This window comes from Ambystoma mexicanum, chromosome 12, assembly GCF_040938575.1.
Source record: "Ambystoma mexicanum isolate Mex_15411 chromosome 12, UKY_AmexF1_1, whole genome shotgun sequence".
Classification (NCBI taxonomy): Eukaryota; Metazoa; Chordata; class Amphibia; order Caudata; family Ambystomatidae; genus Ambystoma; species Ambystoma mexicanum.
Window position 1 is genome coordinate 1013226609 of NC_090936.1, and position 17543 is coordinate 1013244151.

The 17543-nt window shown below is 48.3% G+C and overlaps 1 protein-coding gene across 2 annotated transcripts in view; it reads left to right on the forward strand.

Moving 5' to 3' along the window:
* The window catches only part of LOC138514212 (transmembrane protein 53-like), a 319429-nt gene that overhangs the window by 275430 nt on the left and 26456 nt on the right, over window positions 1-17543 (forward strand). For both annotated transcript variants that reach the window (XM_069629557.1, XM_069629556.1), the window contains exon 2: window positions 16768-17263. In XM_069629557.1, coding sequence (XP_069485658.1) covers window positions 16774-17263 — 490 coding nt within the window. In that variant the 5' untranslated portion in view covers window positions 16768-16773. The remainder of the gene's footprint in view (window positions 1-16767; window positions 17264-17543) is intronic.

The following is a 17543-nucleotide window of genomic DNA, read 5'->3' on the forward strand; positions in this document are numbered from 1 at the left end:
TTTTTGAAGGGGACTCCCCCCTAACCTTTGAACGCTGCAAGATGACTTTTCAGTTAGCGGAAACGGATAGGTACTCCTACGCTCAGCTCAGACACTGGTGCTCTCACCCACAGACCCGTGCGACGGCCACAAGACCCCTTACCTCACTGGAACTGACGGTGAGCGACCTACCGGCCCGGGGAAAATATCGACCCTGTATAGGCTTCTACAGGCGGACCCCCTTCGGTCCAGGCCTTCCTACTTGTCCCAATGGGAAACGGACCTCGGACACGCCATTGAGGACCATACGTGGGTAGACATTTGGACAAGAACGCGGACGTCTTCCCGCTGTATAACCAACAGGGAGTGTGCCCATAAACTACTCCTGCGCTGGTATTACCCCCCTCTACGCCTTCATCACTTCCAACTAGCACTAAGTCTATGTTGGCGACTTTGCAGCCTCCCAGGATCCTACTTCCACATGTGGTGGACCTGCCCCCGCGTGCAGGAGTTTTGGTCTCTCTGTCTAGCCACCATTAAAGATGTCACCCAGGCGATCATTCCACTCACGCCCGAACAGGTCCTTTTAGGGATTCCATTGTCAGGCTCATACCCACGGTCGGGGAGAAGAGCGGCCCTGATATCCCAGTTCCTATTGGCGGCTAAGATCACAGTGGCCCGCACCTGGAAGTCCGCGGACGGACCCTTGATGGCCCTTTGCTGGGTCAAACTTTGGGATATTTTAATAACTGAGAAAGTCACGGCAGCCAGGGCGGGACTGCTTCATCGTTTTCGGGATATCTGGGAACCAGTGCTAGACTATGACCGGAAGTATCCGGCCCTGACCTACAAGCCGCCCCTGATCGCAAGGGCCCTTCACGCTATGGAGGATCCACCAGTGCCGCCGAGCCAGACTGACTAAGGCCAAGAACTATGCTTGCCGGGGAACGTACAGGGTGGGTGACGGGGACTCGGGTTACATGACCTGAGATACTATATGTAATGTCTTTGTATAATCTCTCCTGTGTGTCGATTGATAAATAAACACATTAAAATATATATATATATATATAAATTGAATTAATAACTAAGAAAGGAATTGTGTTGCAAAATCTAAACGGCTCCTTTTCTTTGCTACCATTGAGTTTCGTCAATTAAGAAATTAAAATAAGGTTGATTTTAAAAAGATATATATATATATATATATATATATCACTTAAATGTATATTGATATAACCTCAATTCATAGGGAATATCTTTACATGCACAATCAGTGGAGGAAGCATTCGTGTTCCAACATAAGGGCAGCTCGTTGCAGAATTCAACCATATTTCTCACCAATGGATAGATGCATATAATTTTTTCAGCTCTTTCAAGCAATTGATCACTAAGGTATAAAAAACAAATAAATCACTTGGAACAATCTACGCAAAAGGTAGCCAGAGAGACAAACCCTAGGGCATTCAGGTGTCCTATCTACTAGGGGTACTGGTCTCGCTTTGGATCTCTCATCTAAGGGAAGTGCCAGAGATCTAGCACCTAGCAGGCTTTTTGACCATTGCAGGGATATAGTACCAAGCTTGCTATTTGTAATTGTTCCAGCGATTGAGTGCGATTGAGTGCCTGACTTACACACACTCAAGGATATAGTGCCCATTGCATTTGGTAGCAGCCTCAGGACTTCTGGCTCCTCAGCGATCTCTCAATGCAGTTGATGTTCCCCTAGCTGCCCTTAGCTCTTCCAGATAGGGCAGCGTGTGTAGTTGCACCAGGTACCCCACCCTGTGGCGACTCTTGTGCAGGATTTAAAATTGTTGGGAGCTGCTTAGCTCCTACTGGCAGTCTAATAGAGCCTAGTTATCTGGATACCCGAAGTTATCAAGGGGTACTTTTTATGGCCCAGCTACTCTCGTACAGTGCAAGCATATCTATGTGATATTAACTCTGCATATTTGCGAATGTGTATAAAGGAGAATTAAAGGGCACATGGGCATTTAAACCATGATGGATCATATACAACGCATTGCATCTCATATGGAAGTTAGATTTGCAGGCCAGCACCTGCTTCCCACAGGTAGCTCATACCTACCGGGTGATGCCTGATAACCAGGATCTGCTTTTCTCATCAAATCCTAATTTCCATCCCTGCGTGTTGTCTGGGCTTCTTTTATCTGGACCTTAGCCTTTCCTCTGCTCTAGGTAACTGCTTCTACCAAACTAATTTCCGTGAGCATTTTATAGGCCACATCTCCGAGCTTCCTATGTCATGACTTCAGTCGGGCGGCGTTTCTTTTCTCTATGGAGACGCCATTGACTGTTCCACCACGTCTGACGGCCGCCTGGGAACACCGCTCTAGTGTTTTTCCAAGATGGCCGCCGGCGTTTCTTACAGCCGGCTCACTGTGGCGTTCCTCGCGTTGCACCTTCACTGTGTTTCTCCCGACTGGAAGGTAACGCTTGGTGTGTCCCTTCTACGTGTATTTCCTCCTGTGATTCTTCCCGTGTCCCGTCCTCCTTTGGTTTCCCTTTGGCTGTTCGCTCCGGTACAACTCGTACTGGACTCTCTCTCTCTCCGTTCCCTCTCCCCTCTGCCCTTCAGCTTGTCTACCCTCGTCCGTGCTTCTACTCCCATAGAGCCTGGGGCGTTTGTTGTTCCATACTATCCGGAGCAGTGTGTGGGCCGTTCTGGCTACGGCTGGTGCACTTACCAGTAGCTGTTCTTTCGGATCCTTTCTACTGTGCTATTCTACGCTGAAGGATCACTCGTCTGGATTTCTCATTGCCACTGACTCTCTCATCAGGACATTTGCAGCAGGGTTTTTTCTGCCCTTTTGGGCTTTTTCCCTGCATAGGAGCCGGCTCCCGGGAGTCCCCGCTGTTCGTGTTCCCTAGTTACCCGACAGCGTGGCATCCCAGGGAGCTTGCCCCTACTTACGTCAAAAGAAAGAAGCAAGGAAGACCGATAAAGCACAGACCCGAAGACGTCCTGGAAGAAGGCCGGAACTACAGGAAAGGTCCACAGACGATTCAGGTGAGGAGGAAGGAGGGGATAGTTCAACCAACCCTGATATCCTTGACAGCGTGCAACGCCCAAGGACCCCCATGGCTTCTCTCGAGCAGTACCAAGAATTGGTGGCAGCCATACAGGGGCTTACCGTAGAGGTGCAATCACTCCGGTCCGAAAATCAGTCTCTGCGACAACAGGTAGCAGCTCGTGAGGATGCCCGTGGAGAACTACCTCCCCTTCCTTTACCTTGCGGGAAATTCGACGGAGATCCAAAAACATTGAAGGCATTTCTGGACGCCTGTCAGTTGTATTTCACCTTCCGCCCTCGTACTTATGAGACCTCCAGGGCCAAGGTGGGTTTCCTAGTATCTAACTTAACGGGAAGTGCCTTGGCATGGGCTTCACCGTTGGTATTACAGGCTGATCCAGCTACTGCTGATTACGATCAGTTTGTGCAATTCCTAAAATCTCGCTTTGATCGACTCGAGGTACAGTATGCCTCTTATGAAGCTTTCCTCGATATCAGACAGGGTACGCACGACGTACTGACTTATGTTACCTCCTTCATACAGCTTGCCACAAATGCCGGATGGCCTGATTCTGCTCAATAGACTTTGTTTCGCCGCGGCTTGCATGAAGAGATAAAGGATGAACTGGCATGTATTGCACGACCTCAGACGTTTCAGGAACTAGTGTCCCTCGCTCTCCAGATTGAATATAGGTTGAGAGAAAGAAGACAAGAAAGGAAACGTCCACGACCTCCTCCCTCAACCTTTTCCCCAAACCCTCCTAGGGAACATCCAACCTCATCCGCTGGGGAAGAACCGAAGCAAATAGGCACCACCCGAGGACCTTTAACAGCCGAAGAGAAGAAGAGAAGAAGGGAGCTAGGCCTCTGCATGTATTGCGGGTCTAGCAAACATCTGCTCCGTAACTGCTCTGAGGTTCCTCCACGCCGCCAGGGAAACGGTTCACCCCGAACCTAAACAGGGATAGGTCCGGGGGTGTTGGGATGAATCCCTGTACCAACACTTTGACTCCTCTTCCCCGTGAAGATAATCGTCTTATGGTATTTCAGGTTAAACTGTCCCGGGACTCCTCTACCTTCTGGGAAGCCTTAGCCATGTTGGATTGTGGGGCAGCAGGGAATTTTATAGATGTATCCTGGGCTCAAGAGAATGGTGTGCCCATTGTTCCAAAGAATCTGCCCATTCCGGTGGAAGGGGTGGATGGCCAGCCTCTGTCCTCGGGACCTGTTACTCAAGAGACTCTGCCACTTCGGGTCAAATTGTTTCAACATCAGGAGGAAATGGCATTCGATCTCATCAAGGCAGCGCATTTCCCGGTGATCCTCGGGATCCCGTGGTTGCGTAAACACAACCCAAAGATCGATTGGTCAAACAATACTATCCAGTTTCAGTCGCATCTTTGTCTTAATGAATGTCTAAACAATGAATACCCCCTAGACTCCCTGCAGAAGAGTGAATCCGTGCTGACAGCTTCACTCCATCAAGTACCGGAACACTATCAGGAGTATGCAGAGGTCTTCATGGACAAACAACCTCACTCCCTTCCTCCTCACAGAAGAGAAGACTGCACTATTGAGATCCTACCAGATGCGTCTGTTCCTTTTGGGAGGATGTTTCCCCTATCTTTACCCGAGCGGAAGGCTCTTAAGGAATACCTAGACTGCAATCTACAGAATGGGCTCATCCAGGAGTCCAAATCACCCGCTGGAGCATCGCTATTCTTCATCCCGAAGAAGGGATCATCGGAACTCCGTCCTTGTATCGACTACCGGGGCCTAAATCGCCTTACTGTTAAAGACCGTTACCCTATGCCGCTAATCAAAGAGATAATAGAAGCTGTCCAAGGTGCGTCTGTCTTCACAAAATTGGATCTCAGGGGTGCGTACCACCTGCTTCGTATAAGACAGGGTGATGAATGGAAGACGGCATTTCGGACCCCACTAGGGCATTTCGAATATCGAGTTATGCCTTTCGGTTTGGTAAACGCCCCTGCTATATTCCAGCGCTTTATGGATAAATTGTTTGCCGACCTCCTATTCTCTTCAGTGGTGGTATACTTGGATGATATCCTCATCTACTCTTCCTCTCTTCCTGAACATAGAAGACAGGTCCGACAAGTGCTGAAACGTCTACGGGAAAACAAGCTACTGGTAAAGCCTGAAAAGTGTGTCTTCGAGGCCTGTTCGGTGTCTTATTTGGGTTTTATCCTCTCCCATGAGGGCATTCGCATGGATCCATGTAAGATACAAGCAATCACCCATTGGTCCGCTCCAAGAAACGTTAAGGAAGTACAACGTTTCCTCGGTCTGGCCAATTTCTATCGCCAATTTATATCAGGCTTCTCCAATATGGTTCTTCCAATCACATCACTCTTGAAGAAGGGCGTTATCTTCACCTGGACACAAGAAGCGGATTCAGCTTTCCAAACTTTAAAGGAGGCATTCACCTCGGCTCCCGTATTGGTACAACCGGATCAACTTTTTCCCTTCATTGTAGAGACGGATGCCTCAGGTGGAGCCATAGGAGCTGCTCTCTTGCAAAAGGGCAAGGACGGACTTGAACATCCTGTGGCTTATTTTTCAAAGACTGTCACCCAGTGAAAGAAATTATTCTGTCATCGAGAGGGAATTAATGGCTATCAAACAGGCCTGTGAAGAATGGCGTCATCTTCTTCAAGGAGCCATGCATAAGTTTACAGTCCGTACCGACCACAGTAACCTTCGTATACTCCAACAGATGGAATGTTGCAATGCTAGACATGCCCTTTGGGCATACTTTTTCTCTCAGTTTGACTTTGTGATTACCTATCTACCAGGCAAACAGAACATCTTAGCTGATGCCCTGTCACGCAATCATGGGTCGGACTATGAGGCAGGTTCTAGCCACGAATTATTGTTAGCGGGCAAAGAGGTATGGACTGTGGCAAATACTTTTTTACGCGAAGTCCAGTACGAACAACACAGTGCACCAATGAAGACAGAAGCAGCCTCCAAATTGGAAGAAAGAGAGGGAATCCTGTTCAAGGGTCAAGCCTTGTATCTGTCCAACAAGAAACACCAAAGGCTGGCCCTTTCATGGTGTCATGATTCGCCCATGGCTGGTCATAAGGGCATTCGAGCCACCAAAGATTTGGTGTCCAGGCTATTTTGGTGGCCAGGTTGGAACCGAGACGTACATTCTTATGTATCTACCTGTGCCATCTGTGCTTCCAATAAGTATCGTTCAACCAAACCCCTAGGTCTTCTGCAACAGGAACCTGCTCCCAAACAACCATGGACCCACGTTTCTACAGACTTTATCGTGGACCTGCCTAATTCTGAAGGGAACACTGTCATCATGGTGACTGTGGATTCGCTAAGCAAATTGGCTCACTTCACTCCCTTGAAAGGATTACCTACAGCCCCTGAAACAGCCAAGACCTTTCTGAAAGAAATAGTGCGGCTTCATGGCCTTCCTGAGACCGTGGTGTCCGATCGAGGTCCTCAATTCACTTCCCAGTTTTGGGGTGCCCTCTGTAAACAGCTAGGGATTCAACGAGCCCTTTCATCTGGGTTCCATCCACAAAGCAACGGACAGACGGAAAGGCTCAATCACACGCTGGAACAATATCTTCGATGTTTCTGTGGCGGAAAGCAAGAGGACTGGAACGTCTTTCTCCCTATGGCTGAGTTCACTTATAACAATACCAAACATACAGCCACTAATATGTCTCCCTTTTTTTGCACATTTGGTTACCATCCGAAACATCTGCCATTGGCAGATATCCAACCCTCAAAATCGCCTGCTCTTGACCACCTCCTGAAGGAACTCAAAGACACCCATGCGCTAGCCAGCGAAACCTTGGACGCAAGCCGTCATGTTTATAAGATATGGGCTGACAAAAAAAGGAAGGCTGCACCTTCTTGGTCAGAAGGTGATAAGGTTTGGTTAGCCACTAAATTTCTACCTCGTTGGACGCACATATGGAAATTTGCACCAAGATATATCGGACCCTTTCAAATCAAGAAGAAGGTAAACCCTGTTGCATTTCGCCTTCAGCTACCCCTCTACCTTAAACAGGTGCATCCCGTGTTCCATACCTCCCTTTTGAAGCCATACCTTCCGGACCCATATAAGAGACGATCCAAGAGGCGTTCTGCTGATGTGCAGTCTGGACCAGCTGAATATGAGGTTTCACATCTGGTGGATTCTTGCTACCATCACGGTAGTCTACAATATTTGGTTCACTGGAAGGGTTATCCCATCGAAGAACGGACATGGGAGCCTGTGAGACACATTCACGCCCCTCGACTCATTAGAAAGTTTCACAGACTACATCCGGGCAAGCCTGGGGGCCCCCCATGTAGAAGGGGGCATACTGTCATGACTTCAGTCGTGCGGCGTTTCTTTTCTCTATGGAGACGCCATTGACTGTTCAACCACGTCTGACGGCCGCCTGGGAACACCGCTCTAGTGTTTTTCCAAGATGGCCGCCGGCGTTTCTTACAGCCGGCTCACTGTGGCGTTCCTCGCGTTGCACCTTCACTGTGTTTCTCCCGACTGGAAGGTAACGCTTGGTGTGTCCCTTCTACGTGTATTTCCTCCTGTGATTCTTCCCGTGTCCCGTCCTCCTTTGGTTTCCCTTTGGCTGTTCGCTCCGGTACAACTCGTACTCGACTCTCTCTCTCTCCGTTCCCTCTCCCCTCTGCCCTTCAGCTTGTCTACCCTCGTCCGTGCTTCTACTCCCATAGAGCCTGGGGCGTTTGTTGTTCCATACTATCCGGAGCAGTGTGTGGGCCGTTCTGGCTACGGCTGGTGCACTTACCAGTAGCTGTTCTTTCGGATCCTTTCTACTGTGCTATTCTACGCTGAAGGATCGCTCGCCTGGATTTCTCATTGCCACTGACTCTCTCATCAGGACATTTGCAGCAGGGTTTTTTCTGCCCTTTTGGGCTTTTTCCCTGCATAGGAGCCGGCTCCCGGGAGTCCCCGCTGTTCGTGTTCCCTAGTTACCCGACAGCGTGGCATCCCAGGGAGCTCGCCCCTACTTACGTCAAAAGAAAGAAGCAAGGAAGACCGATAAAGCACAGACCCGAAGACGTCCTGGAAGAAGGCCGGAACTACAGGAAAGGTCCACAGACGATTCAGGTGAGGAGGAAGGAGGGGATAGTTCAACCAACCCTGATATCCTTGACATCCTATGTTTCATAGCCCAATATTGGTCTGTGTTTCTTCGGTCGGCTGATGCCCCTTCTGACAAGGTAAACCACTGACTTTCTGTAGTGATCTCAGTTTCAAACCCATGGTGTATCCCCATGGGTATAAGAGCCCAGGAGGCCATCTTTGAATCAATCAAATGGAAATCCTTCAATCCTGGCTTTGTAGCATCTCTCCAGTCAGCCCCTCCCCCCCGACCCCTCAGCCCCGCTCTTCCCATGGCTCTTCTCTCGAGGGCTCTCTTCTTTCTCCAGCTTGCTCCTTCTGCCACTGTGCCTTCATGCGGGTCCCACCTAGCAAATGGAATCCCATTGCAATGGCTGGCACATAGCTTTCAAACCCAGCACCACTCCTTCTTCTCCTGCTTCTCTATTGTAGATAACGCTCTTCGAGCATCCCTTCTGGCGTCGGGGTCCCTGCGGCGTAAGGTGACTCTGGTAGTTATATGTGTGAATGTCTTTGGCATATTGGCACACTGAGACTAGGCTCCATGTCTGACAGTGTTCTGCTTCTCCCTCCTCTGCCATGAGATCCCTGCCACAGACCTTGTGCACAGCTGGTTTATGGAACTTGGGGGATGGGGTAGAGAGAACAGCCATTCTCCTCAGGGGCTGCCTGATGTGCACTGTCTGGGGGGCATGGACATGTAAGTGGGCACAGGAACTCTGAACCTGAACTACCACCAGGCAGATTGTGGCTCTGGCCCCAAGGCATGTGTAGGTCAGCTTTCCTGGGTTTGAGTCCACCGAAGAGTATTGTCTTATGCTCAGTCCTGACATGCGCTCATTCCGAGTTATATGCGCTTAAAATCCACGTTTCCAAGCCCACGGTCCGGATTAATGTTACTCTCCCTATGTCGGACTTGGCAGATCCCTCCTGACCTGCCTCTCGAGACTGACAAACAAAACGCACAGAAAGAAAAGACATGTGGAAGTTCAGGAATACTTTGCTTGGTGATAAAAAAGAAAAAGCTTGGGAAGCTACAATCCGCCTGAGAAGACAGAAAACGGGAAATACAAAAAGAGAACAATGCCTCAAGCAATTTCACAACAACACAAATAGATCACTCAATCTCCAGAATTAGAAAGCTGTTAGTCTCCATGCACTGATACTTGTGTAACCAAACACGTATTTGTCTACCCAAATAATTGATTCACAGGCAGTTCGGATGGTAACATTCTATAGTGACATATCTTCATTTCTATTCAGTAATTGGGAATCCTGAAAATGTATAATCCGTCTCAGTGACAGTAATGTTATTCTATTAGCTACAATGACGGTAATTACAACAACGGTGACAGTAAAAGACTTGTTTGCAACTTACTTGTGGGTGGGACCAGACTGATATGCAAGTGATATTTCTCCTGTGTGAAGGGTGCAGTGAGCTAACACATGACCGTAGACCCTCCTGAGTGGAAGGAATTCCGTAGAACAGGGTATTAGACCCATGTTCATTCTCAGTAGAGGGGTCGCCACACTCTTGATTACAACGTAGTCAATATTGATGAGCGTAAATAGTGGCCAACACATGTTTTGCACTTTGGCGCCTCCATTTACCGCCTGTCCTGCTTCCTCAGAGCCCACTCCGTCACCACATTGAGATACTGGCCGTAAGCCCAGTGATCGCTTGTTAGTTTTGTAGTCCTTGTCACTTTTGTGATTGTGGTGGTGTATTCTTATTGTTTTCATTATTCTGAATATACTTGCCGGTATTGATTCTTCATCCTCAATGATTTAGGTTCGAGTTTGATTTGCTGGCTTATATTTTCATTTTAATACAGTTGCTGGGGGATTTTATCCCAGTTTTGCTTGGTAAAGTAGCAGGCACACCGTGTCCCCCTTCCCACGTATTAATCCCAGTAGCTCGGTAGATGATGGCAATGTGAGTGCAGTTTCTGGCTGTATCATGGCAGATGGGGAGCAGGTGCAAGTGCATCTAGTCACCTGGCCTAAGCCCCGCCCACCTGGTGCCTTCCTGGTTGCCGCTCTTTTCCCTACTTAAGGAGCCCTCCAGCCTCTTTTCCTTTGCAGATGGGGAGCAGGTGCAAGTGGATCTAGGTCACCTGACCTAAGCCCCACCATCCTGGTGCCTTCCTGGTTGCCGCTCTTTTCCCTACTTAAGGAGCCCTCTAGCCTCTTTTCCTTTGCAAATGGGGAGCAGGTGCAAGTGGATCTAGGTCACCTGACGTAAGCCCCGCCATCCTGGTGCCTTCCTGGTTGCTGCTCTTTTCCCTACTTATGGAGCCCTCCAGCCTCTTTTCCTTTGCAGATGGGGATCAGGTGAAAGTGGATCTAGGTCACCTGCCTAAACCCCGCCCACCTGGTGCCTTCCTGGTTGCCGCTCTTTTCCCTACTTAAGGAGCCCTCCAGCCTCTTTTCCTTTGCAGATGGGGAGCAGGTGCAAGTGGATCTAGGTCACCTGGCCTACGCACCACCCACCTTCTTAGCCCTGCCTCTTCCTTCCTGCTCTTAGCTCTTTGATCAACAGCGTCTATGGCCCGGGCATCCGCAGCAAATGGCAGACAAAGAAAAGGGCAATTCCTGTTTGGACCTGTAAGGACCAGGAGGAGCCAGGGCCCGAACCCCTGCTCAGACAGCAGGTAAGCATGCACCAACATGTGTTTACTCCCTCTGTCCCCACAGGCCACCTCCACCCATATACTCCCCCGTGATGTTCTGTGTGCCCGCCCCCCTCGCACACACAGGTGTAGCCTGTTTTGCTTGATTCTTCTACCCTGCTCCCCCTCTGCCCCCTCCAGCCTACTTCTGCCGGAGTCTGTCCTGATACATTCTGGTTTCACCATCACCGTCTTGTGGCCAAAGCTGGATTTAACGTTTATGGACTTCATTGAGTCACAGAGTGTCACCCTTTCTCAACTCTTATGCTGAACTTCCTTTGCATCTTGTACTTATGGTGGTCCTGAATCATGCTGTTCCCATCTTCATCTTGTATCCTGGCTTTCAAAATTATGTGTTACTACTGACTCCTGCAATTGTATTCTCTCTCCCCTCTTGCTTCTCCGCTCTTTTTGACTGCTTACTCTCTGTTCTCTCCCCCTTTCTCCCTTTCCCTAGCTGCTCCCCTCATTTTCTTCTATGCACTTACTCTATCAGAATTGTCCCTAGACCTAGTATGATAGCAACCTCGTCTGTCTCCTACCCCCTCTCTTTACATGTTTCTCCCCCCCTCCCCTTCCAGCACTATCTGAAATGTCGTCAAGCCTAGTACGATGGTCGCTTGTTTTGTCCCTCCCCTCCCTTTCTGCTTCCCTCTCCCTTACATTTTGTTTTTTCCTGGCTCCAGGGTTGGATTGACCCCTCGGCCTTTCGGCCCGTGGCCGGGCTGAAATCGTCCCTGGAGTGTGGGGGCTGGTTTCTGGCCATGCCTGGCCCGGTTTGGAAGAAACAAAAATTGAAAAAAATATATATTTTTTCACATTTTCTTTTATTTTCTTTCAAAAAGCCTTTCATCCTTAGGTCGATAAATGAGTACCAAAACAGGTTGGGTGATATTGTATGCATATTTGTTCTATAAAAAAGAGCTTCAGCTTAAGTGCTATACAATAACATCATTTGGCCTTGGACGTCTGCTTGGATTCACTGTAATTTAGTGACCAATGCTATTTGATGTCACTTACGATTTTGTCAAGGGGTGAAAGGTCATGTTTCATCGCTTCCAGGGATGTCACTTTGGGGTGGGGTCAAATGACATCACTTCCGTGATGTCATCAGAGGTCAAAGGTCGTGAGACGAGGGGTGGGCCACTTTGTTTTATTAGACCAGGCCTATTTCTAGTCCCAGTCCGACCCTGCCTGGCTCTACCAGAAATGTCGTCAGGCCTAGCATGGTAGTCGCCTGTCTGTTTCCATTTCCTTCCCACTCTCCCCCTCCCTTCCTTATCTATGGCTTAGCTCTTGCACTATCTGAAATTTTGTCAGGCCAAGTGTGATAGTCAATTTCACATCCTTACTGGTCATGGCCTGTACGAATGTCCTTGTATTTTCGCTTGTTCCCTCCCTTGCCTTGAAGCACTTTGAAACACATTGTGTATAGGCGCTATATAAATAAACTATCACATCGCATCACATATCCAGCATGACTGCATCAAGAAGGTTGAAAAATGCTTTTTACTGTCCCTGTGAATGAGTACATTGCAAGGGGCCCGAATTTTTGGTTTTTGGCTGCTCAATATCAACATCATAGTATCAGGAGAGTTGAAAACTGCATATTTGGGTTTTCCAGGAGATGCTGGGAGAGGGCGAAGGGCTGGGGGGTAAGTGGGGATCTAGTGCTAAACAGTGTATAGGCTTATTCCAGGTCTTCAAGTAGCCTAGTAGGGTGTATTGTGGTGCATGTTATGCTGTAAAGTGCAGGTTCCTGTTCAAGGTCTTCCATTAAACCAGTTTAATGCAGTGATGTAGTACTGAACAGTACAGGTCCTGGTTCCGTATCTTGGAGCTGAGCATGATGTAGCGCATTGCACGTGATGTCATTTGGAATGGCCAAAATAAAAGCAATACGTCCTTTTTGGGAGGAATGACTTTGAATTTTAAGGACCAGACTGCCAAGTCATTGCCCCTCTTCTTCCCAGAAATCCTTAGACACATGCCACCATACCCCAGAATTCATTTTCCTTGACTAGTACCGATGTCGCACATGATTACGTGTACCATAGTGCTCCTGGCTTAAAGGGGAGAATGGTGAACAACAGATTCAACTGTCTTGCCAGTCAGACCCATGAGCTCACCCAGGTTAACTTCCATTGGTTCAGGATGAGGGAGTGGCCGAGGGGGGGTTCTGGGGGAGTATTGGAATGAGACGGACTGAACAGCCAATGAACGTTGAAGCACCATCTGCTGGTATCGTGCCATTGATGCTTTGAAGCACGAAAGAAGTAGTTTCTGAGGTTTCTTTTTCCTAATTTGATTGGCTTTGGCCAACTTCAGACTTAAAACCGCTGCACCGGTGTGTTTCTCTGCTGCCACTGCGTGGTCATTTATCAAAAGCCAAGTTGTGAATCATCATCCAATGTCAGCGCATTATTGTAAATTAATAGTGTGCAAATGGAGGTCAATTGTGACTTGTACGGAAAGATGAGTGGCCTATGCTGTGCAGTATACTGATGAGTTCACGTTTTCCATAGGATTGTTGCCACCAACTGCACACACTAAACCTGTAAGGACTTCAAATGGCTAGTGCACCGAGTCCAGCACCAAACGAGAAGTCTTATTTGAATCCCAAAACAACTGTCCTCCTTTGATACCAGAGGGCTGTCCCTACTGTGAATGGGGGCCCCCTGCTAGGAGGTCTCCTGTTGCACCATAAGACCCCCGGCCAACAGAAGACACATGAGGCTCTGCTTCCCGTGCGAGCTCCACGCGTGCTCTGGAGAGCGCAATGTGATGTGCCCCATTTATTGAAATCCACACACGACACAGTTATGTCACTCCGATGCGTGTGCCTGCTAAAGGGACACCACACTTACGGGGTCGCTTCCAAGCTTAGAGAAACAGTGGTAATAGTACAATGTGATTGAATTAAAAATAAAACCTTGCATGCATAGGTATACAATGTTTATGAAGAAATGCATACGCTATTCAAATAAAATTGCAGTGCTTAGCACAATGGAGTTATAAGGGGGTGGGGAAAGGCAGGTGTTGGTAGGATTATTGTACAGTCCTCTGGGTGGGGACAGTGTAACTATCTAACCTGAAGCAAAACAGTGATTCTCAACATCAGACTTCATAAAGTGGCTGCTTAAGCTGAACATCCAGGCTTCCCTCAAGGGAGGGACAAGGGCTGGTAGGGAAGCACGGTTATTTCACACAGTTAACCAAGGAAACTCCCACCTGGTATACTGAAAAATAAGCACTTCAATAACAAATTACATTCTAAAATCTCTGTTCGGTAAAAATGAGTACTATTCGGTCCAACATAACACAGAATGAACATAGTACATGCAAAAAATATGTAATGATCAGCTAAGGCCAAGCCCATCTCTAGGATGTCCAATGCCTTGTGATGAGCCTATCACAGGCTTGGCGTGGGAAGAAAGGGGATCCTATGCACAGTAGAATAGTGTATTCACACCGTTCTATTCAGAGCCCCACGTGCCATTCCTAAACATAGTCTCAGTAATCCTAAATTTAACGCCTAAAATATAGTATTATAACAGTACATGTAGGACACAGAGGGCGGAAAAAAGGGGATACACGTGTGGGAACACAGCCAGAGGCCAATACAAGTTAGACTAAATGTAGTCCTATCGCACCATAATCATTGCCCTCCTAGGAAACTAGTCACAGTATCACTTTACAGATATACATTGTAAAGGACATTCTTTAGGGACAGGAGTGAAATTAAGGACTTTAGAAATACATGCAAAATCAGGGATATATGCTACAAGGCCCATCTTTGACTTAAACCTCACAGGACCCAAGGAGGGTACCACAAAAACGTCCAGGGGCAGATGAATATCTCCAAATGTCATTTTAGGGAATCTCAGGCAAGTTCAAAGGTTGCCCATAGGATTTAACGGGACAAAGTGAGTAGTCACAGCTGCTTTTACGGGGAAAAGAAAGGCAAGCATCAGTTCTACACCACAGGTGCGGGGACAACTGCAATCGAGCCCAGTCGAGGTCAGACGAGATCTTGAAGAGCTCCAGTGGCAGATTCAAGACCCAGTCGCTCATGGAAGAGATACCCAATTAAATATCCAGAGATCCAACGGCACGCTCAGAGTATCGCCTAGGTATCGTACAGACACATGGGCTGATCTAAGCCAGCCCTCCAATCACACACTAGAGCACGAAAAACACGTTTTGGCTGCCAATCGGGCTGGTCCCAAAAAACCACCAAACCTTCAGGACAGACCATACAGCATGTGTAATGGCCTGTTTAAGGACCAGGGACTGATCGTAACCATTCCAAACCAGTTTGGAGGGCAAAGAACTTGGCACAGAGGGAGGCCATGTGTGCATAACGCACAGAGGCTTTGGGAGCAGAGCGGGGTTTGGTGGGTGAAACACCCCTGATTTAAAGAAAATCCCGCTAGCCCAGGAAAGAGTGAGGGATTGTGGACGCTCCCGAATTTTGCGTGAGTCCATTCTCGTGCTCACTCTGTTGCTTGAGACTTTTTCCTAATCTGTTCCAAAACAACATTGTCATTATGCTCCCTTCTCTCACCCCTACCTCTCCCCACTCTCTTCAGGAAAACAGAACAGCCAGGCACTCTCTCCTCATTCATCTCATCTCCTTTCAAGGATTTATATAGTAGTATGATCATGTATGGATATGTATGCAAGCAATCTGTAGAGAAATGCTTGATTTAAATATTAAGACATGTATCATTTATAGACAATCGTTATCATTAAGCATCAATGCCAAGGTTGGGGGTGGTCCCAGGCAGTACTGTCCCACTAGCACGAAGTGATGGGCCTTTGCTAAGTGAGGATCTTGGACAAAGGTGTAGGACCACCCCCAGCCAAGTGGCTCATTTGGTGTGCTTCTATAGACTGGCCCTTAATTCAGCGTTCCTGCATTGACTTTGTACAAAGGTCTTCACCTGCACTACTACACTGGTGCGACGGTTGCTCGGTTTGTCGCCCTGGTCATATCACTTTCAATGAGTAGTCTCTTGTATGGATAAGAATGATGCTGCTTTTGGTTTTGGGCATGGGTGAGTGATCCTTACACCCTTGGAGGTGGTTCCAGCTATGGAGTACGGTGGTACCAGCAATCTGCAGCTAGGTCTGAGTTTCTTTCGGCCCCCATTACAGGCTGGGACCCTATGCTACTCCCCTCTTTGCGCAGGTAGCCTTCATTCCGCTATATTCTGCAGCTATGCTAAACTCTGGGTTTAGAATTACAAAGTGTAAACTGGCAGTGGCCATGCCTATGATTCGTAATCATTTAGCCAGAGTGCCAGATTGGAGTGCGGAACTTGGTCGCTCCATGGGTTCCTGTATTATGTTACACCAGTTCTGACTAGGGTTGCCAGCCTGGTTGCAAGCTCCAGTGTAGGGCTTGCCAGGTTCCTTCTGCTCTAACCTGGAAGAACTGCCTTGTGGGAAGATCAAATACCAGGTGCATTTGTAGTGTGCACGTTCACACCTAGAGGGGCAAATGCCACAGGGGAGAATACAGTGGTGAACCTTGTGATTCACACAAGTACTGAATGCTGGCGCCAGCCCACAAATGGGTGTATGCATCCTCAGGTCTAGGTGACCTGCATAAGCAGGCACCTGTGGGAGCGCTGCTCTCGCCATATAAAAATGCATACAAAATCGAAACCAGCTACTGGAGGAATCCTGAATCATCTTCGATAGATCCACATATCCGACAGAGTGAATAGTTCTGGACTGTATGGAGTTACCTGTATGATTTTAGGTGGTGGTCTGTGGAGAATGTAACCTATGAGTCAAATGCCTATGCAGTGCATTGTGTGAATCTGTCCTGGGCCTGTGCAAGACAATCCCTCTTGCTTTGACCAGTGTGAAACATGTAGTGATCCGTGCCGCGTTCACTAGATTCACCCCCTCCTCTTGTGTATTTCAGATCAATATGAAGTGCACAACCAGCGCCTCGCTGCCTCTGGTCAGTGACATCGTCGTGAAGAAGGTCACCGGTACCATCAACCTTTACAGCAGAAGCAGCACCCCAACAGGGGATTCTGGAGAAGGTGATGACCCCCGGCCTCTGGTCCTAATGCTCCCCTGGCTCGGCTCCAAGCAGAGCTCCATCACCCGGTACTGCCAGCTGTATTTAGAGCATGGGTTCGATGTCCTGGCGGTGGAGAGCAGCGTCTTGCACTTCCTGTGGCCTCGCCATGGACTGACCTATGCAGCTGAGGTTCTGGATCTCCTACAGAATGAGAAGGTGTTCTCCTCTCGGCCGCTTTATGTCCATGCCTTCTCCATCGGAGCCTACACGTTCACCCAGATGCTGCTGCACATGGGGCGGGACAGCCGGCGGTACAGTGGGACAAGGCAGCAGATTAAAGCGCAAGTTTACGACAGCCTGGTACTGGGAAGCATGGAGAGAATGGCAATTGGTAAGGATGCATTTGTGGGAATAATTAAGTCAAACCATCACCAGAGGCCATTCACTTTGTTTCTTAGTGGGTATTTAGTAGTTATCCACAGTAGCATTCCTCCAAAGGACAGGGCTCATCTTAATAAGCAGCAGCATTACATCTGCAATGATGCATTTTGTCTTTAATGTCGATTTCCGTCCTGATTAGGGTTGGTGCTGTTATGTAAAGCATGGATGTATATTTTGACTTGAGACAAGAGTAGTGTGGTTAGATCTCATCTTGTAGAGTGGTTAAGGTG